Consider the following 26225-nt stretch of genomic DNA (forward strand, 5'->3'; position numbering starts at 1 on the left):
ATGGGAGGTGAGGACAATGGTTCTATAATGGTTTGGTTCCCTAGGGTGGGCTATATTGGGAACTGGGACCATGCAGGAGGTCTCCCACAAGACTGGGACTTTCTCCAAACAGAGGCTCAAGTTGAAATAAATAGTTAAGTAAATTCAACCTCAGCTTAACAACAATGGATGACATATAACAGTACGTAGTATTCATGAACAGAAACAAAAACAAACTGCAGAAGCTGTTCCTTTGTTTCTATATTCCCGCCTCTCCTCTCAGTCATTTTCCAGAAAGGAAAACTTTCCATTAAACCATCTGTGCTCTGAATGTTATGAAAGTAGACTTTATTTAACTTCATATTGTCAACAGGTCAGAAAACACTTCCCATTCTACATCACTGTTTACTGATCAACCATCAGACAAACAAAACACAGCCAAGTGAAAATGCTTATCTTATTATTCCAGAGAATTTATCAAAAATATAATAATTTAAAAGATAATTTGATTCCTTTACATGTTTAAATAGTTAATCACAGTTACAGACACTCAGATGTACTAAAAGTATTAAAAGTTAAAGTTAAGTAATATAAAACAGATTAAAGAGGTAATAAAATCCAGTAAAGGTCAATAATGCTGCATCACATGTTCGTCAGGTTCACAAGTTTATAAAACACAGTGCAAATGTTAATATTTCTCTTCTTAAACACAGAAACTTCAGATGTACAGAACACAGCTCTTCTTAAGGTTTTTCAGCTAAATGAGGCTGTCAGAAAAAGCTAATTTATTAACACTTGTTGTTTGATCAGTTTCAGGTCAAATTTCAGTACGGAGTCCCGACAGTGCCCTAATAATAAGACAGCTACGTTTTTATAAATATATTTATAGTTATGGTTAATTTTTCTATAAATGATAATCCTGTGTAAAACTCTATTATAAAAACACACATAAAAAAAATACTTTTTTAAATCCATTGTTCTGTCTCATTATTTTCTTTTTAAATTCAACACCAATAAAAAATTACCTCTAAGAAAAGCTTTTAGTCATTAATGTGTCAACTAATTCTAAATTTTTTCACAAAATCTAAATTCTAAAAAGGTTTTATTCCTGGTTCCATGAATAATCCTACCTTATTAAAGTTTACATTTATTATTATGGTGATATATCAGCATTAAATTCAGTCATGGTCCGTATATCATTCATTAATTTAGTATTGGATTCAAAATAAAAATCAAAATATAAACAATCAGCTTGTTATTCATTATTCTTTAATGAATCTGAAAAGAAATCTAAAAATAGAGTTATTTTGTACTTTTGATTTAAAGTTAATATCAGGAGAAATTAAACTAGAAAAATGATCCACAGACAGAAATGGATTTTAATATTATTATGTTAAATTTCCATGACCCTGGAGGTTCTGTAGATTCTCAGCACTGTCACCTAGGGCTGGGTGAATCGATCCAAATATCAGCAGTATCAATACCAAGACTACTGTCACTGCCGTTTGATAGCAGCGTGATGAGATCCATATTTTTCTTGCAGAGGGTGCAAAAAGGAAAAGAATGTGAATGAGAGCCAACCAGCAGTTGGTTTTACTTTTGTTTAGCTAAATTGCACTGTTGACTTTATTTTTCTCAAACAATTATCTGTGTTTTGTTATGATCATAATCATGATCAATTATTAAAGGCAAAGTCATTAATTAACTGTAGCTGATGTTCTATGAGCTGGTCTCCATGTACTGCAGTCAGCATATCAATGGTACTTGGATTTTGGGGTAGTGGCTGCTGTTGCATCAGGATGTTAGTCATGGTGCATCCCACCACCTCCCTGAGGTACCAACATCCACACAAAAGCGGCATTTGTTTTAGAAGGAGCTGGGCAGCTATTTAGCTACTACTGCCTTTCTCAAACCAGGGATCCCTCATTGTAAAAAAAAAATATATATATATATATATATATATATATATATATATATATAATATATTTGGGAATTTTAATATAATGAATAAACAAAGTTCTTATTCATGCCATATTAAAAATGGAAATTTAGCATTATCTCGGCAAGAGAAGCTGATTTTGGTTCATTGTCACAGCAGTAAACCAAATCCACCGAAAGCTATTTTATCCTCCTTATTTAAGAAGGTTCTGAGAGTTTTCTAGCCTTATATTTATGGGATGGTGTCGGGATGACCCATCTGATATATCATACAATTAACCAGTCAGTCTGACATCTGACATTCTGGGCCACCAGATGGTGGTAGTAATGCACCAAATTGCTGCATCATCAAGAAAAAAACAAGAAGGAGAAGAAGAAGTAATTTTATCTACAATCTACATAACGGCTGATTGTGTCCAGAACGCGATGGAGAAATCCGAAAAATCTGTTGGACACCAATATAAATTACTTGAGGTCGTGGCCCAAAATGTTTGGGAGCCACTGAACCCATACAATTTTATATTGTCACTAGGACATCACACAAAACAGAAAACAGCAACTTCCGGGTCACAGAAATCCGACAAATTAAATATAAAAATTAAGTTTTGTCTATGGGTCTTTTCCTAGTTTAATTTATTTAAAACATTAACTTCAAATCATAATTATAGAAACAGCCTGATTTTAGTTTTTGTTTTAGATTTTGTTATAAGTAATGAAAAACAAGCGGATTGTTTTTATTTACACTTAAACCCAAAATCAATAAATTATTTCAAATCTAAATTATTTTAAAATATGTTTTAAATCATAATTTTTTATCTTTTATTTAATTTTATTTTTTATTATTGTCGGGGATAAATACAACAACTGTGTTGATATGAATTTTCTTATGTAAAAAAAATAATGTATATAATGTATATATATATATAATATATTATCAATCATCTTTCATTTTAGTGCATTTCATAATGTGAATCTTTTTATTGAACTGTGTTCTTTTTTTTATTTTGTCCCTGACAGGTCTCCGTATATGGACAGTCAATCTTGAAAGTGAAATTTCTACTGATTATATGATTTAATTATGATTCATTATTATTTGAACTGGAAACAGAAATTTAATTAATTAATTGATATACAGAACATTAACTGTTATCAATTTGTCAATCTTACTGTCAAAGAAAGCCATACACCACCAAATTCCACCTACAAAAAAATTATTCATTCAATTTTTTGTGGGAGAAATTAATCTAAAAATACATATTGGCCATTTTTACAGATTTTAATTCAAAGCTGTTTTTTTGTTTGTTTGTTTGTTTTTTTTACTTTCTGGTGAACTCAGTCTTCATTAAAGTTATCATGAGAGGACGAAGAGAGAGAAGAGGACAGGTGGGATGGACAGCAGCAGAGGGAATGAGACAGAGATGATCTGTCCTCCTCCTGTGGTCTCTGAAGTTGTTACACTTCCTAAAGTGATAGAAGTCCCAAATTTGATTGATCCTGGCTGGTTGCTGCTGATGTGGCTGTAGATCCAGGGCTGGTACTGGGACACTCGGGCGTAGACTCCTGGAAAGCCTGCCTCAGCACAGCCTTTCCCAAAGCTCACCACTCCAGACTGAACCCACCTGGTGTCATTTAAACTCACCATTGGGCCGCCGGAGTCTCCCTGGACACATCAGACATGGAAAAAAGTAAGGTCAGTGGTGAAGGAAGAAACCAGGAACACAAACACACTTTTGCACTTTGAAGGATCCAAGCAGGACTCACCTGACAGGAGTCCTTTCCTCCCTGAGTCAAACCAGAACATATCATGTTGCTTGTGATTGACTTATAAGCAGCGTTGCACTGAGTGTTGGTCACAATGGGAATCTCCACCTCCTGGAGCGTTTTAGGGCTAGGAAGCAAAACTGAAGGAGAGAAAAAACATGCATGATGTCTGAATCCATGAAACTGGAAAGTTTCATTAAATTAAACTGATATCAGTGTAGAATGACTTTAAAGATGGTATGGAAAGACCACAAAAGACCAAGAAAAGACCAAGAAAAGACCATGAACACACCACAAAAGCACAGTTCAAGTGCCATGAAACCACCATGTAATGGTGGGATTTTCTTTCCTTTGTATAAACCAGTGGTTCTAAAACTGGGGGTTGGGAAAATGTAGCAGACAAACAAATGTTTTGACAACTTGGGCTCTTGGAAACTGTCTGGTCCACCTTCCAGACCACTTGGTGGCAGAAATGCACCAATTTGTTTTTGCCAACCACTAAAAATATAAAGAAGAAGAATTGCAGAACAGAGACAGTGGCTGTGTCCGAATGTCCACCCTATTCCCTAAACCCCTGTTTACTACATAGGGCTGCACTATTTAGCACACTACATAGTGCACTCATTCTCTTGGCGATTCGGCCACAAAGCTGCCTATTTTTTCCCCGCCACAAACCACGTAACTACCAGCTGTCACCACGGCTTGTAGTCATTCCCAATCCAATCCAAAGTTGTGTGTAAATATTTTTATTTTTATTCCTTATATTGTATTTATGTTGTATCTTTGTTGCATATCTATTCAATAAAAAATGTTTTTTCGCTTCCTTGCGCCATGTTTAGCTTCTGCCTGCAGTGCATTGTGGTCTATGTTGACGCATCTAGTGACCATCGATGCGCACTACTTTTCAAGATGCATTGTGGGTAATTTTGAGTGCCCTTCTTTTTTTTCTGTGGACATTCGGACATCCCTACAAAATGGCGTGGCCCTAGGGCACTATGTAGGGAGTAGCATAGACATATATACACAGACGCCTCATAGACTGACGCTGCCTATTGGAGCTGACGATCAATGCGGCCGCCATCTTGGATGGATGCCCCATGTGCCTCCAATGCATTTATTTCTAAGGAGTATGCCAAACTACAATCATCGCAACTCCACAAATTTTTACCCCATTTTCTTGCTGTTTGCTTTGTTACAAACAGCAGAGATGTAGTTATGATGCAGGTCACTGTTACACATTAAAAATACCTGCTTTCATGCTGAAATTGGTTTATTATGCTTTTTAACAAAGACATGGTGTAGGAGCTAAACTGTGGTATGGAAAGTTAAGATGTTGGCGTAGGTTAGTGTACTTTGGTTATTTTTCTTGTACTGTGGTATTCATTGTGTTACACTATTTTTTGATGTTCGCCTAGTTGTTAAATGTCCTACAGCACCTGAAGTAGGCATTACGTTGCTCTATGTGAGATACAGATGATCTACTGTTTATGATATTGATGCGTGGACTGACAGGTGTGCGGAGGTACAGAGAAAAAGGTTTTTTGACCGTCACTAAGTTACGTTACCAACAAAAACTGTTGCTACAGTAAGTGTTAACTAAGAACTGTTGTGAAACCCAGGAAAAGCTTGGATGTACCAACTGAAAGATACTTGGAGTAACATAAAAATAAAACCGCAAACACAACCTAAGTCTTCCGTGATTTGTGAGCAAGAAAAAGTAATATAATTACGAGTCAAGCCTATCCAACCTCACCTCCTGTCAAGTAAAAGAGTGGCTTTAAAGTGCTACCAGTTGTTGCCACTACACATGGTAAATTATTAATAAAAGTATAAATCAATTAAACATTATTTATCAATGAATTGACACTTTAATAAACAATTTTGATAATTTGAATTATCCTTGTTACACACACACACACACACGGATCTAAAACCCTTAAAAAAGAACTGTTTTCCACAGCTTCTTTCGTGTGCTAGCACTCTGTAACTCCAGTGTAATTAATTTTGCAGTGTTGTGCAACCTTACTTTAAGAAATACAGAGACAATATAGGACAAAAGCAGGAAATGGTGGTTCTCAATTCCGACTTGGGTTTCAGCAATGTGGGACCATCAGCCCACCATTGTGTTTCAGCTGAAGCAGGTGGTAGCTCTGGTCAAGGGATGAGGGTGCAGCAGCTGTGACAAAGCACAGCACACCCCACAGGACATTATTAGTACATTTATGACAACAAATCCTAAAATGCAGACTAGGGCATTGTCCACAAGACCACCAAAGGGGACAAACAGATAACTGTGGTCACATATGACAGTAGAAATGCTTGCAAATGGGGATGGGGGCTCTTCCTCTGCCTTTAAAGTAAAGTGAATGTCCGCAGCTGATCGGGACACAGTCTCATCTTGTGCTGCCACATTGCCTGACCCACTTGTTGTGACACCACAATGGACCATCAGACGGTGAAAAATGCCCTGGAATTGCCCTGCAGTGGGATTGTTATTCCAGCCCCCTAAATAATAAAATAAAATAAAATAAAATAAAATAATAATTATCATAAAAAAACATTAACACACTTAGAGAGCTATTTGGTGGGGACAGTGAGAGTCGTAAAATATATATCTATCTGAAAGGTATTTGGGCTGTTTTTAATATTGTGAAAACAGCACAACACACTCTCATTTTATGGTAGAAAAAAAAATTAAAATACAATAAATCACTAAAACTACAACAGCATAGAGAAAAGAATTCAGTGAAATATTTGATTGACATGAATTCTATTCAAACACCATAATTTTATGACAACATATTGTGACGTCAGTACAACAGACTAACTAGCAGATGGACTGAAGCTACGCTGCAAGCCTGAAGCACGTCCAGATGACACCGGAAATCGCATCGGATTACAACTTCTTCCCAGCCTCATGGAAGTGCGCTCTGGCCTGAGCAGAAACTACTGACGTCCGCTACTTTCAAACCTCTGCGGCAGCTGTTAGGGAGATCTGATTCATCTATTAGCCAGCTGACCTGGCTTCCAATGATTGTAAATAGTTCTTGAAGTTCTCAACATTGTTCAAGTTAATGGAAAGACCGAAGCTGATTTTGCTATAGGTAAGCTGATTTATTTTTTAACATGATCCTATTTGCACTGTGACTGATTTGGTTAACTTTGCCCACTTATTCTAAGGCACTGCTCGTTGATTTAAAACATTTTCGTGTTTTTTTGTGTTTGGAATCTATGATGATTAAGCTGTTCAGCAAAGTCTTTTAGCACCTTCTGGAAAGAACTTCTAGTGTCCCTAGCGACAGTGCATTATACATAGCAACAGTGTGTTTTGATTGATTCAAACTAAAATAACAAATTATGTTACATATTAAATGGAAAAAAAGTAAGAATTGCTATAGAGTTCAAAAGGGAGCAGGATGAAGTACATATTCATTTGCATTTCTGCTTACTGAAACACATTTAAACATACCCACACATACCTATGCATTCATATTTATTTACCGATGTAGCTTTATGTACATATCTAATTTTATTAGTTTGCATACATTCTTTTTCTTTTTAAACATTGTTTTGAAATTCTTCTTAAGCTGGATGATGATGGATGTTGTTTGAGTTCTTCTTGAAGATTATTCCACACTTGTACACCATATACTGTAATGCACATGCTTTTCATAGTTGTTTGCAGACTTGAAACGTATTTTTTGTATGTGGTCGGGTAGTAATACATATATATACATACATATATATATATATATATACATATATATATATAACAGCGTATAAACTGGTATAAACTGATCCAGAACTTCAGATCTGTTTATTGAGCTTCTGGTCTCTGTGGTGCTGCTACAGCAACTGGGTGTGGTGTTGTTTACAGGTTAGAATTAAATAAGTGTTGATCCGTACCACCAGAACTGATGGCCCCCCATCCAGTGACCCAGCTGGCCTGTCCCCCTTCGAAGATGCTGCCCTCTGCTGCCAGACACACAGGTCTGATGTAGTTGGTGAAAGTCACAGCTGTGGAAAGTTTCAGCAGGGTGACGTCGTTGTCGTTGGTGTCTGAATTGTAGTTTGGGTGAACGATGATCTGGGACACTGACCGGGACACTGCATTAGGATTTGTGCCTTGCAGGCTGTCAGCTCCAAGGTAGACACGCAGAATTGCAGGGGTGCTGCTGAGAAAAACCAAACATCAGGTTTACATCTGGATAAAAGGTGTGACTGAAGGCAGGTGAAGAGACAGAACTCACCTGGTAAAGCAGTGAGCAGCAGTCAGGACCCACTGGTTGTTGATCAGGGAACCTCCACAGAAATGGGAGCCACTGTCTTGCAGACTGACCTGCCATGGCCACGCCCCCGCCACGGCGTTCGTACCCCCCACAATCTTCGTACTGATGTGTGTGTTGAGAGGAGCAGTTCCACAAACTGCAGGCAAATACATCCAGATAAACAGGAACAGCCGCAAGCATCATTTGTTTAGCAGACTGGTTTCAGCTCATGTGGTTTATTTTTTATTGAAAGCAGCAGCGACAGACAAGATGAAGCTCAGATACAGCAGCAGCTTCCTGGTCCGCTCAGCTTAAACCAGCTTACACCACAAACAATATGACTTCAAGGTGCTGCCAGCGTTCAATGCAGGATCATGTTCATATTTTAAAGATTCTCTATTTTATTTTCACCTATTTTTACCATGAAGTGTTTTATTAGAGCATCCAGGTGTTTCACTGAGGATGCTAAAAAAATCTTTCATTAATTAAAATGGAGCATAAAACTGCCAAACCTAAAACATCTAAATATTTGGTCCTGGAAGCTTCTTATTCTCAGACTACAGCTTATATTGGTCCAATCTCTTGTAGTTAAAAGATCCAATAAAACTTTATTAACAGTGCTGTAAAATTTACTTTCACACTGAATGTTTTATATTCACCGTCCACTTTATCAGGTTCACCTGTTCAACTGTTTAACCCAAATATCTAATCAGCCAATCACGTGGCAGCGTTGTATGCATTAACCACCTTTATTTCCAGGATTGTGACACATGGTGGAAATCCAGTTGTCTAGGAGTCTGATTGTGTAGGCCAGAGTAATGAGAAACAAAAAATGGAAGATGATTTTTTTTTTCCTCCCTTCATCTCTCAGAAAATAAACTCGAAATGTCGAGAATAAAGTTGAAATGTCGAGAAAAAAGGCGAAATATAGTTTTGGAAATAAAGTCAAAATGTTGACAATTAAGTCAAGTCTTTAAGATGAATTTGAACCAGCTGTAGTCCAACACTACTGTAGATGAGCTAGTGACCAAGGAAATTCTTTCCCGTTTAACTTTATTCTTTCTCTTTTTACTTTATTAACATTTCGACCTTATTCTTGACATTTCAACTTTATTGTCGAAACTGTATTTCGAATTCATTCTTGTAATGTTTTGATCATTAACGGCTTTAAGCGGAACTTTATTTTGAAATGTGAAGCACCGGGACAGGATGTGCTTCTCCCGAGCAGCAGTCCTGAGAGGATGTAAGGAAGAACTGGCTAATGTCAGCAGTTCAGTTCCCACTCGTGTGGTCAAATTATCCCATAGCGGCCAGTCATAACAATTCTCAACATTTCGACTTTATTCTCGAAACTGTATTTCGACTTAAATCATGTCATTTGAACTCTATTCTGGACATGTCGACTTTATTCTCTAAGTGAGGCAGGAAGAAAAAATCATCCCTTACAATTATTTTTCTCAGTGTGGCCCTAATACTCCGTTTAGATTTTCAGTTTCCTGTGTATTTTTCTTTTTTTAAGCTGAAGGGTTTTACCCTTTTGTGTACTTTTTAAATAAATTATTAATAGAAACATTGTTTTACTTGTAAATCGATCTGTCCAGGTGGATGATTAAAATTTGTTTCCTTCCCTTTAATTTAAATTTGAACTTGTTGTTTTGTTTAACAAAGAGAGATGGTGATCATATGTGCACAGTGGATTTATTAATTTATTTTTCTTTTCAAATGTCATGTTTTGATCAAAAGGTAAACAGAGAAGGAAGTAAAGTCACTTTATAGGAACTAAATTTTATCAAAGTTAAAATGACTTTTATTAATTTTGTGTATATATTGAGTTCTAAACCTTGTTCACGCCCTTTTCTCATGAATCAGTTGTGTTTTGTTGGTAAGAATTAGATTATTTTTAAGAAGAAAGAGGAGGAAACTCACCATCCAGCTGTGCATCACTTCCTGTGGGAGAGACAGTAAAAAGTCATGAATTTAGAAACATTTTTACCCACATTTCAGAGAACCAAACCAACTGGTTCTTCTTTTATTTTTCACATTAGACTTTTCCAACTCGTCACATCTCAGGGCGAGGCAGCAGGTGAGGAATTTGTGGCCCAAGTCGTAATGCAACAGATAATAATCCATCATTACAGAGCAGGAACATGAAATGACGCCATGTTTGTAGAGTAGAAAATATACTGACACACAATACTCTGATAACATTTACCTTAGAGCTGCTGAGAGGCAGTGTTGACTTATTTTGTTTGTGAATTCTGCTTCACATTTCAGAGGGATAATTTATATTTTTATTAGTTGCAAATGAAACAATTACGATCTAATAGAGGATAATGCGATTTTATACATTAAACCAGTGGTTTTGAGCTATTATAACGTTTACTAAGCTTTATCACAGTTCAGGTGTATTTGGCTGGGCTTACATTCAAGTTGATGATAAACTTTAACTCATTTTCATAAATTTGTCACATGAAGATGGTTCAGTTTCAACAGTGATTAAAGTGAATATTGATAGAATTCAAGACACTCTAGTTGTTTTTTCAACCAGTATATCCAAGCAGGTGCTCTTCCTCAGCTAATACTGCACTTTTTCTTCATCTAGACCAATGTGACCGTGAGGCCAGAGGCAGACTAGGGCAGCCCAGAGACGTGGGCAATCAGCAGCAATCCCAGAGCATGTACCCAAGCCACCGCACCACAACCACCCCCGACCATCCAGAGGGTGGCAAAGGAAGGCCCCAGTCAGAACCCCTCGCGGTCATGGGCCACAGGCCCCGGCGGGCCAAGATCAGCAGCTGCCAACCCCACTGGGCACTGGTCATCCAGGGTGGCCAGAGCAAAGGGGCTGGGTCACCCTGGCGACCACCAGAAGACGGCCACCCCAGACAACCACCTGGCTGGGCCACTCCAATTATCTAACTACACCCTCCCCTCTTCCTCCCTTTACCCACCCCCATACCACTCCCTCCTTCCAACCACCCCATCCTCGCCCCCACCCTTCTTCCTCCACACACTCTCTCCCATCCCTGCCCTCGCTCTTCCACCCACACATCCATCCCTTACCGCCATCTATCCACCCCATAACCCCTCACTTGCAGCCTCCCCTGTGTCGTACCCATGAACACTCGCTCTCACACACCCACATTGCACTTAACTCTCCCACCAAGCCCTATGGGAGACAGGGGATAGTGATCCCCACTGGAAATCGCAGGGGCTGTGCTGAGCAAAAAAGCTGACATGCAACCAGCGAAAGAAACAAACCAGAGAAGAAGAAAAGGATCAGGAAGGGAATAAAAATGCAGAAGAAGAATAACGATGAGCACAACAACTGTAAAAGTTGCCCAAGCTTTTAAAGAAAGACTATGCAAATGTTTAAGGTGTGCTGGGCGGTTGGAAACAACTGTATAGTAACACGTTACTGCTACCAAACGGTGTCTAAACCTGACGTCAACTCACAGGAGTAAACTCTGAACTCAGCACTGCCCACTAAGGGAGGAATTGTCTTAACAACCATGGCAATGCAAAAGATACATGGATGTATGAGGACGGCGACATATGACAATGTTTGAAACAGACATTGACAGTATTCACCCCAGTTCCCCAGGAGGCCCCCTAGAGCAGGACAGGCTGGGAGCAGCTGTTCCCACGACCAGGACACACAGCGACCGCAGCCAATGAGCTGCCACCAAACCCAGAAGGCACCCACTCACCTCAGCTATTTTACTGTCATCATGAGAAGCTCAGTTGCAATGCAGTTTCCCACCACTTGGTGGCGGTAATGAGTCAGTTAATTGTTTAACAAACTCCAATAAGCAGAAGAAGACAATCAGCGAGCCACTACAAGATTTACACATATACATCCAGGAATGCAGCTTCTTGAAATCCCCACCCTGTACAGAGAACTAAACTACTGTGGAGATATTCACATGGACAAACAACATAAAAAACATGGCTTGGCTAAAACCCTCTGAACATGACTGTGTTGTTGAGTGTCTGGTGCATGTTGTTACTCTGGAAGCTAAGTGTTGTCATCTTGGCAATGTGGTACAGCCTTAGCTTGAAAAACTGGGACACAACTAATGTCTGCAGCATATGGTAGTGACTGTCTGCGCCATACTGTGTGCAGCTAATGTGCTCCCTGAGCAAAAACACATCCTCCACCCCAATCCTCTCCTGTACAATGTACAGGACCTCAAGCAGTCTGATGGGCTGTGACTGGCTGGAACTTGCTGATGCCACGCGAATGACCCACTCTGCTGCTCTAGACCTCCACTGTTTTTTAGAGCTAGCAGGGGGTAGCTTTGGTCCTTCTACATAGGCTGCACAAAAGTCTGGCATCTTCGACTTCTATCTTCTGTCAGTGTGAGATAACATTTCATTATGTTAGCAACTATAGTTTCGGGAAACACAACCCAGCTAATAACTAAAACCACATCCACAAAGATTGTACTTTAGACAAAACATTAGTTTGTCTTAAAATCGTCAGTGGTGTCAGTAAAACCTAGCTGTATAAATAAAATTCTTAATCGTGGTCCCGGCCTTGATAACTTGTGAAAGTAGGCTAGCTATAGTATACATGATACACAACAATGTTGCACGGTTAAGTCACCCCAATCATCACTAAGTGCTTTGAGAGACTGATCCTGCGCCACATCAAAGACTGTCTCCCCTCTACCCTGGACCCACATCAGTTTGCATACCAGCCCAACAGATCGACAGAGGATGCCATATACACCATCCTTCACTCAGCACTCACTCACCTGGAGCAGCATAATAACTACGCCAGGTCACTGTTCATAGATTACAGCTCTGCCTTCAATCCTATAATCCAGGACATCCTGATCCCCAAGTTATCCAGCCTGGGGATCTCACCCCTCACCTCTGCCTGGATCAAAGACTTTCTAACCAACCAGCCACAGCGGGTTAAACCTGGTCCCCACTTTTCATCCACCTGCACTCTTAGCATTGGCGCCCTCCAGGGCTGCGTGCTGAGCCCAATACTCTACTCTCGCTACACATCCGACTGTAGCTCCGCCCACCCAGAGAACATCATCGTCAAGTTTGCCGACGACATGGCAATTGCGGGCATGATGATCAGGGGAGAAGAAGGCAGCCTACCGGGATGAGGTCCTGCGCCTGGAAGAGTGGTGTTCAGTGAATAACCTGTCACTGAACGCCACCAAAACCAAAGAGGTCATCCTGGACCTACATAGCTGCCCCTCCACTCCTGTTCATCCATGGCCAGTGTGTGGAGAGAGTGGAGTCCTTCAAATACCTGGGAGTCCACATCGCAGCAGACCTCTCTTGGACTGTAAACACTGCGGCAGTGGTGAAGAAGGCCCGGCAGCGGCTCCACTTCCTGAAAGTTCTCAGGAGGGAGAAACTAAACACCCAGCAGCTGGTGACCTTCTACCGCTCCGCCATTGAGAGTCTGCTGACGTTCGCCATTACGGTGTGGTTCTCCAGCTGCACTGATGCAGAGAGGAAGAGGCTGCAGAGGGTAGTAAGAACAGCAGAGAGGATCATCGGCTGCTCTCTGCCCTCTCTCTTGGACATTTACAACTCCCACTGCCTCAGTAGAGCCAATAAAATAGTTAAAGACACTTCTCACCGTGGCCGCCATCTCTTCGACCTGTTGCCCTCTGGCAGGCGCTACAGGTCACTGAAAGCAAGGACCAACAGAGTACGCGACAGCTTCTATCCAAGAGCTGTCGCATCACTGAACAAAAAATAAACCAGTACTCTACACTCCAGTCACTTTGTTTTATTTGTGCAATATAACCTCAGTGCAGTAATATTACCTACCGAATGTCTTCCTTTATATTTTTACTTTTATCTTACAGATTGTGTATTTTATATATTTGTATATTGCTTATATTTTTTGTATTTAGTGACAATAAAGGCTATTCTATTCTATTCTTATATATACTTTTTTTAAAGACAAAAGCTGCAATTTCAACATGTTTAAGTTTTCAGAATTATAGCCACATTAATAACGTTAACTGAACTGTTTGTAAATCGGTCAAGATTTCAGCGAAATAAGAGTATTTCTGCTTGTGCCGACACTCACTTCCCATCAGATTTAACGGATCCTGCGAGTGAGCAACCCTGTGGTAAGATGGCCGCCATAAAGCATCTAGCCTTTGTATAGATATCTATGCTAGCCTGTATCGAGTAACTATTTAAAATGAAAACACAAAGACAAAAGTGATGGCAAACACCCCCATTGTAGTTAAATATAAAACTATAAATTTATTCACAGTTTAATTTGAACCTTTTATTTTGAATTCATTTTATCACTGCATCATTTTATTGATCAAATTTCCATATTTTTCAAATCCCTGTATTTTTAACTTTTTTAAATTTATTCGCTGTTAAGATCTCATTTTTAGTAGATTTAATGTTTTTAAGCCTGACTTGAACTTTTAAATTAGTTTTTATAAGAGCCTGGTTATGTTTCATGAATTGTTATTAGGCGTTGTGTTGTACGTGCAGTTTCATGTACATGTCATATATAAACGTCTTTGTGGTGATTTCATTGTATCATGTCATACTTTTTTATATATATACATTTATTTTTATTATGTCATATTTCACAAGGTTTTAGCTGTTAAACAACAAGTGGATTTGATTTAATTATTGAATATAAATTAAACCAAGAGTGAGATCAATTGAACCAAAACAGTGTTAATATGTGAACGGGCCCTGGACCACTTTGTACTGGAAAAGTTGGGCCCCAGCACAACAAAGATTAATAACACCTGACATAGAAAACCTGACTAGTCCTGCAGAGGAATTGATGGACCATGTTAAATAAATGATAATTCAATATTTTTCTTCATGAAGATTTTAAGTAATAAAAAACCTACAAATATTTCCATGCATGAAGCAGAAGACTGAAGAGATTAGATTCAGATCACCATCGAACTCATAACACTCCTGTTTTAGTTCATGATGGTAAACGGTTGTATTTTATATAAAAGAATAAAAGAAAGAATTTATTTCCTCCTTTGTTGCAGGTTTTTCAGTACAAGTAGAAAAAATCCTAAATGAGTTGATTTTTTACTTGTTTGGTTATAAATATTCTGTAGTGTTACAATTACATTATGTAAGTGTTTTATTTGAAATTTTTTTAGGTTGGTTTTAGATCAAGGGGCAGAACTAATCAACCAGCGGAGGTAAAAAAAAAACATTTCCTGGAATTTGTCTGTTGTTTTTTTGTTTTTTTTTTGCCAGTATTCTCCATGCTGTCATCTAAAGCATTTGAAGCATTGGAAAAAGATTTAATCTCAGTTTTGCTGCTGTGACTTCCTCCTGTGAAAGCTGCACTTTTAATAGAGTCCAAATTCATTTTTTTCATTTTGCATAAAAAGCAAAAACATGCTCGTTTGGAAGCTGATAGAGTTATTTATAGGTAATGCAGCTTGAACTACAGGCATTCTCTCCAAAAACCTTCTAAATTTAATCTATGTTAGAAAAAAAATAAGTTTCATTATGTCGATTGATTAGTTTTAACATTTTTCTTTAAGGCACAGAATTGTATTTAGGAAACAATACAAAAATGTAGAATTTGCTGCAACAACACTCAGTAAAAGTTATTTAAAAAAAATGTAAAGAAAGATTAACTGGTGACAGGTGAGGGTGTCACAATTGGGTATAAAAAAAAGCAGTCATCAAATTCTTAGACTTTCCAAACAAGGTTGGATCATAGATGACTATTTTTTTCTATGGTAGATTGTAAAGAGTTTTGGCCTTCCAACAACTACAAAGCAAAAATTGGGAAAAGTAATTTCAGGGAGTCCAAGGACAGAAACCACTATGGGATGTCGGGACCTACAAACCCATCATGACACCATGATTTATAGACACATAGTCTCAGGAGGACCTTGGTGAATCCTTTTCACTCAACACAGTCCGCCACTGTATCCAGAATCAGAACCTGGAACTGGATTACACAAAGGAAGACAGATGTGAACTCAGCAGAAACGATTCTCTGCGCTCTGGACACCAGGGGCCTCATGTACAAAGGTGTGCACGCACATAAATGTGGCGTATGCTCTTTGTCACGGCAAAGTTAAGATGTATCAAGAATGAAATGACCATGGACACATGCGCTGCCTCATGCCAACTTCCTGGCTGGTCCACTGACCTGTGGATAAGCTATTGTTCTTCTTTCCACTAAAACAAAGGGGAAGTGTGGTGTTTTGAATATTTATGTTATTAGTCTATTATTTTAGTGGTACAAGCCATTTGAGATAAAAAAAAAAAAAAAAAAATGCTGTATGTGGTCTCTAAGTGTAAGATTGGATCGGCTGAAAGGCGGACACAGGCATAAATGTGAAAAGGTTTTAAACCAGTTTTTCCAGTGGAGGTAGCAACAATACCACACATTGATCTAAGGTGTACTGGAGGCTTAGGTAGAGGTGACTCATCAGGCTGATGATGAGAAGACACAGGTGAAGTCTGATGTGATGGGAACAGAGGAATCCTGGGTAGTGTAGTCTTAGGACTGGTGATCAGTAGGCTGGTGAAGATGAACATACTGGTGGAGGAGGAGCAGGCATGACAATAAGTGTCTTGTTGTGGTAGACTGATCCTAATGTGATGGCATCATTATTTTCATATCAAAGCAGGTTTTACTATTTATTCTCCATTTTCAACATGGTGATTATCTGTGACACAACATATTTCAAACCAAAGCAGGCTCTTTTTAAATCAAAAAACAAGTTATTTCATTTTCTTAATGTTAATCACACATCTAATTAAATACAAACTGATCAGTACGATTAACGTCCTCACCTACAACACAGGCAAAACAAAAAAGGATGCTTTGAAGATAAAACAAAGATTTACATTTTAGAAAGCTCAATGTTTTGATGACATTTTTGGAATATAATTATAATAACTCCTCCTGTAGGCTTTCATTATTCTGTCCTAAAGAAAGAGAACGTCAACACAAACTGGTTGTTCTGGATTTTTTGTGTTTTGTATTGTGACAAAGAGACTAAAGAGATTAAAATAGCTCTGAACAACAACCAAATATTTCTCTGTTTAGCTCCACAAGCTTTTTTTAATCAATGAAAACAAGTGAAAAGATAAAATAAATTAAGGGAAAAGATAAAATGCATAAAAAGACACAGAGGACCACATATCTCACGTGACGTCTTTAGACAAAACTCAAAGCACTCCACTGAGGGGAAGTGCGTTCCAGAGTCTGGGGCCGACTACAGAGAAGGACCTGTCCCCTCTACTTTTAAGTCTTGTCTCAGGCCCCATGAGCTGGTACTAGCCCGCGGACCTCAACTGCTGGGGGTAGTTGTCAGTGTTGGTTTCATCATAGAAACACCGGCAGAACTTGTAAACAGACTGAAGTAATAGATACTCAGTAACAATGTCAGCACAAAACATACAGCCGTACATGTTCAAGCCCGGATCAGAACTCGAAAACAAAAGTGAACAACTCAGCAACCCGCAGCGACTCAGCAACCCGCAGTGACACAGCAACTCAGCAACCCGCAGCAACTCAGCAACCCACAGCAACTCAGCAACCCGCAGCGACACAGCAACCTTCAGTGACACAGCAACCCGCAGTGACACAGCAACCCGCAGCGACACAGCAACCCGCAGTGACACAGCAACCCGCAGCGACACAGCAACCTGCAGCGACACAGCAACCCGCAGTGACACAGCAACCCGCAGCGACACAGCAACCCGCAGTGACACAGCAACCCGCAGCGACACAGCAACCTGCAGCGACACAGCAACCCGCAGTGACACAGCAACCCGCAGCGACACAGCAACCTGCAGTGACACAGCAACCCGCAGTGACACAGCAACTCAGCAACCCGCAGCAACTCGGCAACCCACAGAAAATCAGCAACCCACAGCAACTCAGCAACCCGCAGCGACACAGCAACCTGCAGTGTCACAGCAACTCAGAAACCTGCAGCATCTCAGCAACCTGCAGCGACACAGCAACCCGCAGTGACACAGCAACCTGTATCGACACAGCAACCCACAGCAACTCAGCAACCTGCAGCGACTCAGCAACCTGCAGTGACACAGCAACTCAGCAACCTGTAGCAATCAGCAACCTGCAGCATCTCAGCAACCCACAGCAACTCAGCAACCTGCAGAAGCTCAGCAATCCACAGCAACTTTTGGTAAATACTCTGCTTATCAGCTAAATCCCTCGTTGTACCGGGTCTTATTCATCCAGCAGTCTTTGGTAAAGTGCCAATCACAAATACTGGTGCAACTCTGTAGCTGGCTCTCGAAAACAAACTCAATCCATTGCTGTCTGACTGTTGTTTCCTTCAGGAATTTGTACAATCGCAGCTTTCCCTCACAACTAAAGAAGCATTTCTTGTGTGACATGTTGATACTGAAAATGTTGCGTTGTCCACCGCGATGTCTTCCACCTCACACTGAACAGTGGAGGTGGTTGTAAAGTAGAAAAAAACTTTCTAAAAACTTTTGTTTTCAACACCATGGAAACTGAATGTAGAGACACGATGGAAAACTCAAACACTCGTTCGCCGCTCACTTTTCTGATTTTAACACTATAACACTGTAGAAAGTTCAGAAAAATAGTGTAATAGCTAAATAGTGAAGTAGGGCCCCTTCAAACAATGTCCAAGAATGAACTTGTGTGGATGTGCTGCAAATAGAAAACTTCATCTATAATTAGAAGAAAAAACTGGTTGAGACTCACCTGTAGCCGTCAAAGCCACCAGCAGGACTCCGTAAGCCAGGAGTTTAAACCTCATGATGTGGGGTTTTTTTTGTGTGTGTGTCAGAAGTTTGTGAAGTAGTCCAGCTGCTGTTTGTTGGTATGAGTGTGAGCATGCACTAACCTGCCTTTCTGTCAGCTGCTGTCATGTTCCGCCTGTGAAGCCACACCTCTGAAACCATACCTGTTCTTCTCCAGAAAGGCAGCTGGGCTGACAGAAAATTCAAGTTTCAGCTAAAACATTGACTTAAAGAGCAGCTTTAATAAAACTTTATTACATCCAGAATGGAGGAAGGTTCAGGAGTTACAGCTTTCTCTTTAAACAGTAGTTAAGCAGTTGACACCAGACAGGTGTGTCCAGGTGTGTTCTTTCAGCAAATTGTACAAAACCAAACAGGAAGAAAAACAAACAATGAGAAACAGAATAAAATATTAACACAGAAAATTCAGCCTGAAATAAAGCAGAGAGCAGATTGAGGAAGCAGAAATGGACTATGACAGGAGCCAGGAGATGACAGATCAGCTGTGTCATTCCAGTCAGAATCCTTCATAGAATCAGGAGGAATCTCTTTATCCAGGAGACCAGAAAAGTAGTGATGACCGCATTCAGTTCTAATGGCTGCCCTTCCCACCTCATAGGACAACAGAAATCTACATTCTACAGCATTCTGGGACAAAGAAGTCTCAACTTTGAGGAGGAAGGAGATTTCTAATTCTTTGTGAAACTCTGCATTTCACTGTTGTTTGCTATCAAGGATGACAGTTATATTTTTTCTTTAATTATTTGTTAAAAAAAAAAAAAAGATTTCCGTTTCCTCCTGCATCTACTCATACAGTCTTTACTCAAAATGACCTGGGGTCTCATTTATAAAACTGTGCGTAGGATTCTTACTAAAAGTGTACTTACGCCCAAAACCGGAAGTTGGCGTACGCCATAAAATATTCTGAATTATAAAACCGTGCGTACGCACAGGTGCAAGCAATTTCCCCTTTATAAATCACACTCGTCCTTGAAGTTTGCGCAGGTGAATTTGGCTCATGTTCCGCCCACTACACACCCACTTTCCACCATAAATGGTCAATGCAAAGTACCTCAGCGTGTATTAAAATGAGCCAGCTGATCCATGTTGTGATCCATGAACAATGGCAACCGCAGGGAAGCGAACCAAAAAACGCAACTTCACAGAGGCAGAAATCGATGCATTAGTGAGTGAGGTGGAGAGTCGAAAAATTATTTTGTTTGGTAGCCACAGTAGTGGCGTGACAAATAAGAGTAAGTGTCGTGAGTGGCAACACATAGTTACCTCAGTTAACTCTGTGAGCGGGACAGAGCCTTGGTGATCACTGGGGAGGAGAATGCGTTGGTGGGCAAATTGATTATATGTTGATAGGAGATTTATTTTTCTTAGCTTTCTATTTATTTGGAAGGTCCTTAGGCTGTGTGGTTATAGCTCACCTGTGCAGCATATAACACTGCTGTTATGAATCCTTCTTATACTTTAAATTCTCTATCTATTAATATTTGATATTTAGGGAAATTAGATGTGGAAGAGTGTAGCAGGACGCATAGACAGCGGAGACGGGTTATGAACTCTTGCCGGGTTGAAGTCATGCACGCTGACCAGTGAGCCGAAATCACATCTGCGGTCATACAGCCAGAGCGCAAAATTAATTGGAGACATGGTGACAGGACCCCACGCTGCCACAAGAGGACTCTGGATGCAGTGTGTTGTTAATTCCCCACCTCTCCATCTGTGTCGCCAATTCCCCCAGCCTCCAAAACCAGCGTACGCATGGGTCAGAGCTGCCGTGAAAGACCGCACATTTTCACGTCAAGTTTGTTTTTTATAAATCACAACCTTTGCGTGAAAAGGGGCGTACGCCAGTTTCAGGCCCCATTTTGTGCGTACGCAACGGTTATAAATGAGACCCCTGGTCACATGACCCCCTACATCACGTCCAGGCACACTTACATGCAAAAAAAGTGTTTCCATTACACTTTTGCGATATACTTTTATATCGACACATCTGAAAACCACCTCAAGAATACATAAAAATTTGTTAGCGATATTTAAGTGTTTTATTTCTAAATGTAGGTGTTTCAATTAGTTTTTTTACTGTGATATTTAGGTTATGTACAATTTTAGGGGTAATGGAAACGCACATAGTGCCATCATTATGACTGAATTGTTATTTAAATGGAAAAAAAAACAATTAAGCTAGCTTGTTATGGTATGGTGAATTTTGTTGTGATAAGTATAGTCCATAAATGCTTTTGTTATTTCAGGTTCTATAGGACAAAGTAGAGAAACTGCTTATGAATAAAAGAGTTCTCCGTGCAGTGTGTATATATAAATATATATATATATATTGTGTATCTAAATATGTACTGTATATAGAAGAAAAACACTGGGAGCTAATTTATGTTTAGTTAGACTCCTTCCTTCTCCTTTTTGAGCAAGTTGAATTGATTTTTTTTTTTTTTTTTTTTTTTTTTTTGTGACTGGTACATTTTGCTATTGCTTTCTTTTATTATTATTATTTTTTTCTCTGCCATCATGAGGATTCCAAACATGTGTATCAATTACTATTTGTGTCATTTTCCTACACTTTCTCTCAGTTATTTGCTTTCCTGCTCCCTTCTGTTTTGCTTTGCTTCCCCTTCTCTCTCCTGTATGTTAGCATAACGTTCCACGTTCCCTTCCCCTCTGTCATTTTTGGTTGATATGTAAATGCACATTACACAATGCATCACAAAAAAAAAGTTACAATGCAGTTCATAAACTTTCATATATGTGAAATGTATAGATAACATTCACTGGGATAGACTTTGTTCTCCAGCTGAACACCTTGTTTGTCTTTATTTTCTCATATGCAGTAACTTATATTAGGAAATTGTTTAAAGTAATCTCCTAGTCATGAATAATCTGTTTACTCTCCACAGTCAAAGGTTATTTCAGATTTTTTCAGGGCCAATGTCTCAGCAGGGATTGTGTTTTATTGCTTCTGTGAAAGTATTTAAGAAAGAGGCTTTTTACTGCACAAATGTTTGAATATATTTCTTATAGATCTTGTTTAATCAAATGTCAGACAGGCAGGTGTTTAGAAAAGAAAATCCAAGCATAATTTGTGTACAATGAAGCTTGTTTAACCTTGAACTGAGCACAAGATGACAGGCAGGTTGGGCAGGAAACTGAGCTGGTGCACGCTCAGATGAAAGCGTTGAGGTTTTACATCACACAGTCAGAGAGCTTCAAATATCTCAGTCACCACAGTCTTGTGACCAAAGTTAAATGATCTTTACGTATCATGTCTGTTTCTGTTCACATGTTGAATTCAACTAGAGGATCTTATAAGACTCAGATGTGGAAGCAGAAGTCTCATTTATTTGGACTACCTAACTACATTATATATATATTTCACTCAACTTCATGTCATTACCATGCAAAGAAAGATGCAGCACAAGAGGAAAAAGGAATTTTAACTGCTGACTGGCAAACGGCTGAACAAATCATTACATACCAAACCAGGCAGTCATTTTTAGTTTTTTAGCATGATGCTTTTATTCTGTGTTATTCTTCACCGGGGATATCATGACACCAGAAGGTGGTCCTGATAAAGCAGAGGGTGGGTGTTTGTTGTAACCACATTAACTGTTTGAAATAGGTCGAAATCCCCCAAATCGGTGATGAGATGTCAAATGACATTCACTTATCTTCACATTTTGTTTTAACATAAATAGAAATTAGCCAATTAGAGCAAAGTGGGCTTTTAAAGAGGGGCGGGCCTTACAGAGACATTAACCTGTCTAAGCTAGAAGAACTAATGGTGCAACATTAAAGATAAATTACGATTTTTGTTTTAAATCTTTGCGCATGGAGCTAAAAATAAATCCTATGATGAATCTAAGAGGAGAAAAACCAAGTAAAGGCAGATAAATGTTGAAAACACAGCTCTAATAGCAGATCTGGGCTCACATGAGTTAGAGAAGAAACCACAACAACAATCCAGAAAACATCATGTATGAGGAAATAAGCTCAAGACAATGAAAACACTGAAGGGGAAAATTATGGGGAGATTATGAAATGAACCTGCCAACAAGATGAATAACAGGTGAGACAGAAACTTGTCAGAAAGTTCAACAAAGAGAGGAATCCAACATATGAGTGCAGTGCTGGTGGTGTAATGGTGTGGGGGATATGTTCCTGGCCCACTTTGGGCCCCTTAGTACCAACGTTTCCTGGTTTAACCACCACAGCCTACCTGAGTATTGTTGCTGACCATGTCCATCCCTTTATGACCACAGTGCAGCATCTTCTGATGCTACTTCCAGCAGGATAATGCTCCATGTCACAAAGCTCAAATCATCTCCACCTGCTTTCTAGAACATGACAAAGAGTTCACTGGACTCCAACGGTCTCCACAGTCACCAGATCTCAGTCCAGTAGAGCAGCTTTGAGATGTGGTGGAACGGGAGATTCTCATCATGGATGCAGCCGACAAACCTGCAGAAACTGTGTGATGCTGTCATGTCAACATGGAGCAAAACCTCTGAAGAATGTTTCCATCACCTTGCTGAATCTAGCGGACCATGAAGTTAAATGGGGGTCTAACCGGTACTAGAAGGCGGGCCTGATAAAGCAAACACTAAGTGAAATTTAAACCTAATTTAATGTTCAGCTAGATAAGATCTGCTGAGAAAGGAAGAACTGTTCCTCAGTTTATCTGATTTTCTTCACAATGTTAAGAAATCAGAGTGTGCGGGCACCCACACACACACAGTCACAGACAGAGAAAAAACACAACCATTTTTTGTTTTTTCTCCCTTTAATCTTCACTAAAACAACTCAGCTGATCCTCATTGTGGTCACAGCTCAGTGATGTGGTAACACATTACAAAGTAACACATTAAAGTAACTATTACTTTTTTGGGTAACGAAGTAAAGTAACGCATTACACTTAAAATATCGGTAACAAAACTACTTTACTAGACTATAGGAACACACTTTCCTGCATTACCCAAGCCGTGTTTGCCTGAAGTTTAAGTGGTGCATGCATGCTGCCTTTGTGTGTACTTGCCTGAGCACGTTGCCATAGAGATCAATTTGAGTGACAGAGCAGCTTAAGAGTGACATAGCTTGTGCACAAGGGGGAGAGAGGGAAATTGAAACGTAGACAGAGACAGGGGGTTTCAGCCAGTGGCGATATTCTCATCACTTTCACTTTATTGCTCATGTGAAAAGCACTCTATGTGCAGGCGTCAGGTGTCTTTAAACTAATGCCAAGTCAATGAACAACCTCTCTTAGGATTTATGGCAATACCAAACTTATTGAGAACGTAGTGATGTGCAGATTGATACCAAAATATTGATACTACCGATACCAACTTTTTATGTTCTAAAATTGAATATCATGTTAGGGTATCAATATTTTACTGATTTGGGGTTAAAATCCATTTAATCACAAACTGGATTAGAGTAGAAAGTAACTAGAACATCAGTCTCTAAATTATACACAGTTGACAGGAACTACTTTTTCTTCCGCCTGCCACAGTCATATGTGAAATGGCCCAGCATATAGGGGCGCAGCAGCGCACCTCTCACTCACTCAGGCATCACATGTGGAGCTGAACAACAACAGCAAAATAAATGTGTGTGGGAAGACATAGAGGTTTTTGTAGCAACACCACAAACCTCCTTAAACATCTGCGAGTTGACCATGACACAGTATATACTAAATTAAATTAAGATGAGGAAAAGGAGGAAAGTAGTGGAACAGGTGCTGTAAGGGCGAGACATGTCTCTCTTGGAGTCCTTTGATGCTGCAGCAGGTACGAACTACCATTCAGAGGGGGGAAATGTGGAGCTGTGGTACCACTGATGCTATATTTTGGGAAAGTGATTTTCATCAGTCTGCTAGGTTTTTATGTTGATGAGTTTCTTTTGTTCTAAAGACTATTGCAACCTGTTTTATTATGTACAGCATTAAATATGGTTATTAAATAAGAAAATACTGCAGTAAATATCTGTATGAGTTCAGCTTGGAGTGAAATGTGTCCCTGAGATCAGCTCACATCAGATCAACAGGCCCAGATTTAGTCGGTGAATTTAGAAAAGGTTAAATATTTTCAACATATTATCTATAACAGAAACATTTTATCTTTTAATACACTCTCATCACAATATGGGATTAACAGCAACAGATTCTTAGAATATCAAAAACTCAAAACCATAATACACACAAAATTCCCCCTTCACCGAACCGGCCTAGAACTTCTTCCAATGGTAACAGATTTTATGGACCTCTGTACCCCAAAATTACTTTAAAAATATACAGATTAATGCTAAAAGTAGATGATTCAAATTCCCTGCCTACTTTGAAATGGGAGAAAGATTTATCCATCAATCCTATTCAACCATTTTGGCTACAAATATGTCTTAATGCCTTTAATATGACAGACAGCCCAAATTTACAACTCATACAATACAAAGTCTTCCATAGAACGCGTCAGGCCCTGTCGGGGCTCTGCTGGGGGGAATGGGTGGCCCTTGGGCCTGTGGGGTGACTGCCCTCCGTGTGGCCTGCACCATGGTGCCCGCTGGGCCTGCTCACCATCGTCCTGTGCTGCCCAGTGCCCCTGCCCCATCGCGCCGGGGGGCTCCGGTCCGGGGGCCCCTCTGCTCTGGTCTGAGTGGGCCACTGCTCTGTCTGCTTTGGCTGTCCTGGGCTTGGTACTCTGTGGATCTGTTGGGCCTTTGGGGCCTCGGGCTCCCCACGTCCCCCGCTGATGCTTCGGGGTGCGTCGGCCCCCTTGCAAACACACATTTCTTCCTTGTTGCATGGCCACACACGCACGTTCACACGTGCATGCTCACAAACGTGCTTGTCTCTCCATGCGCTTATGACTAGATGTTGTTGATGTTTGTGTGTTGGTACGTTTCTCGGCAGGTACGTTTGATGACTACTGTAATTTTTCATATCATCATTATCTTTGTTTTTCTTTATGTATCATGTAGTACTGTGGTAGTTTATATTGTTTTATTAGGCCCGAGCACCGAAGGCGGTGCGAAGGCCTGTTGTAATTGCTCCGTTTCTTCCTTATTCTTCTTCTTCTTCTTCTTCTTCTTCTTCTTCTTCTTCTTCTTAAACATTGGAGGCATTTTTGGGTACCTGAACATGCACGAAAACGCGCCTATTTTTGTGTACCCCCCCAAAGGAATGTGAAAAATTTGATATTTTGGGGTGCTTGGGACTGTTCGGGCAAAATTGAATGAGAGCGCCACCTATTTACGATGCCCCGCCACTGCACGTCATCAATCTTTATGAAAATTGCTACAAATATTCTAAATGTTCGGGCGAACAAAAAATCCTCTTGGAGCAACAGACTAAAACCAACAGGAAGTCGGCCATTTTGGGTCAAAGTCGCCATTTTGGCGTTTTACTGACATTTTCAAAATCTATCTCCTCCTAGAGATTTCATCGTACCGCTACCAAAATAGCTCAGGATGTCCAGAAGGCATGTGTCTTTAAAAGTTATTGAAAGTTTT

At 39.8% G+C, this 26225-nt stretch overlaps 1 protein-coding gene across 2 annotated transcripts; it reads right to left on the reverse strand.

Moving 5' to 3' along the window:
• Positions 1 to 310: 310 nt before the first annotated feature.
• LOC121656896 (trypsin I-P1-like) lies at positions 311 to 18801 on the reverse strand. Of its 2 annotated transcripts, none has more exons than XM_042012123.1 (6): positions 18661 to 18801; positions 9873 to 9893; positions 7929 to 8103; positions 7585 to 7853; positions 3679 to 3818; positions 311 to 3577 (listed from the first exon to the last, which is right to left on the reverse strand). In XM_042012123.1, exons 1-6 carry the CDS (start codon positions 18713 to 18715, stop codon positions 3269 to 3271), a joined length of 969 nt encoding a protein of 322 aa, XP_041868057.1. In that variant the 5' UTR covers positions 18716 to 18801; the 3' UTR covers positions 311 to 3268. The 2 variants fall into 2 exon arrangements, with proteins under 2 accessions (XP_041868057.1, XP_041868065.1); XM_042012131.1 differs by having other exon boundaries at positions 7585 to 7850; positions 18661 to 18800.
• Between the last annotated feature and the right edge of the window lie 7424 nt (positions 18802 to 26225).

Source organism: Melanotaenia boesemani, chromosome 2, assembly GCF_017639745.1.
Source record: "Melanotaenia boesemani isolate fMelBoe1 chromosome 2, fMelBoe1.pri, whole genome shotgun sequence".
NCBI classification, from domain to species: Eukaryota; Metazoa; Chordata; class Actinopteri; order Atheriniformes; family Melanotaeniidae; genus Melanotaenia; species Melanotaenia boesemani.